Raw genomic sequence first — 1,346 nt, forward strand, 5'->3', positions numbered from 1 at the left:
ATGTACTAGCTAGGCAGCAGCCTTGTGTGTATTACGTGTGATGCGCGGTTGATAGTGTCTCTGTACTGGCGACGGCCAACTAATTCCGTTGCTCGGAGCACTGGAGCTGGTAAGGTAGCTAGAGGTTCGCTGTTACCCATAGCTGGAACGGCGCGCGCTTGCACCCAACCAAGGTCCGCCACGCAAAACGTCACCGGTTCGGTAGTCGACGACAATCGGACGGCTAGCTGAGCTGCGATTTCTACTTGGGACCTCACCGCACTGGCCGAGATGAATGCCGGCGGGCGCACGCTGTGGCCGGGCTTTAAGCCTTTAATAAGCGCACACAGACACACACAGCCTTGCCACACACCCATAAGCTGAGTTCCCATTATTCTCACCTGCCGATCGCTATCCATCGCTCTCTCGCGTCATCCTACGTACGCCGGCTTAGCTCGATGGCCAGACCAGCGCCATCGCCGTTGCTCCTGTTGGTCGTGCTGGCCGGCGCGCTGGCCGGCGGAGGCGAGGCGGCGCTGCTGAAGGCGCACTTCTACAGGCCCAGCTGCCCGGCGGCGGAGGCGGTGGTGCGCGACATCGTGGTGGCCCGCGTCGCCGCCGACCCCGCCGCGCTGCCCGCGAGGCTGCTCCGCCTCTTTTTCCACGACTGTTTCGTCAGGGTACGTACGTACGCCACAACCAGTAGCGTTCGCGCGCGCGCGCATGGTTGACGGACGTCGTGCTGATTCGTGTACGTAGGGGTGCGACGCGTCGGTGCTGATCGACTCCATGGCGGGCAACACCGCGGAGAAGGACGCTGGGCCGAACGGGTCGCTGGGCGGCTTGGACGTCATCGACACCGCCAAGGCCGTGCTGGAGGCCGTCTGCCCCGGCGTCGTCTCCTGCGCCGACATCGTCGCGCTCGCTGCAAGGGACGCCATCTCCTTCCAGGTCGGCCAGTCGATCGTGCTTGCACCAGTCAATTAAAGTACAATGTATGCATGCACGTACGGCTGATTAACAAAATGGAATATGCAAGAGTTGACGCGCGTGCGCTGCATGCATACGCAGTTCGGTCGTGACCTGTGGGACGTGCAGCTCGGGCGGCGCGACGGCGTGGTGTCGAGCGCGTCGGAGGCGCTGTCCAACATACCCTCGCCGTCGGATAACTTCACCACCCTCGAGGCCAAATTCGCCAGCAAGGGCCTCGACGTCAAGGACCTCGTCATTCTCTCGGGTACGTACATATCAAGTCAACATCGTTAAGTTTATCTTTGCGCGGAACATCATTAAGTTTAACACGAGCATATGCTTATATTTTGGACCTACGGCCTGGTCCCATCGATACTACTCCCTATGTCCCGAAA

At 60.6% G+C, this 1,346-nt stretch overlaps 1 protein-coding gene across 1 annotated transcript in view; it reads left to right on the forward strand.

The window, feature by feature from the left end:
* Nucleotides 1–334: 334 nt before the first annotated feature.
* LOC119300342 (peroxidase 24-like) overlaps nt 335–1,346 on the forward strand; it is a 6,233-nt gene continuing 5,221 nt past the window's right edge. Inside the window, exons 1-3 of the mRNA XM_037577337.1 lie at nt 335–659; nt 739–930; nt 1,051–1,216. Coding sequence (XP_037433234.1) covers nt 438–659; nt 739–930; nt 1,051–1,216 — 580 coding nt within the window. The 5' untranslated portion in view covers nt 335–437. The remainder of the gene's footprint in view (nt 660–738; nt 931–1,050; nt 1,217–1,346) is intronic.

The sequence above is a fragment of the Triticum dicoccoides genome, chromosome 5A (genome assembly GCF_002162155.2).
Source record: "Triticum dicoccoides isolate Atlit2015 ecotype Zavitan chromosome 5A, WEW_v2.0, whole genome shotgun sequence".
NCBI lineage: Eukaryota > Viridiplantae > Streptophyta > Magnoliopsida > Poales > Poaceae > Triticum > Triticum dicoccoides.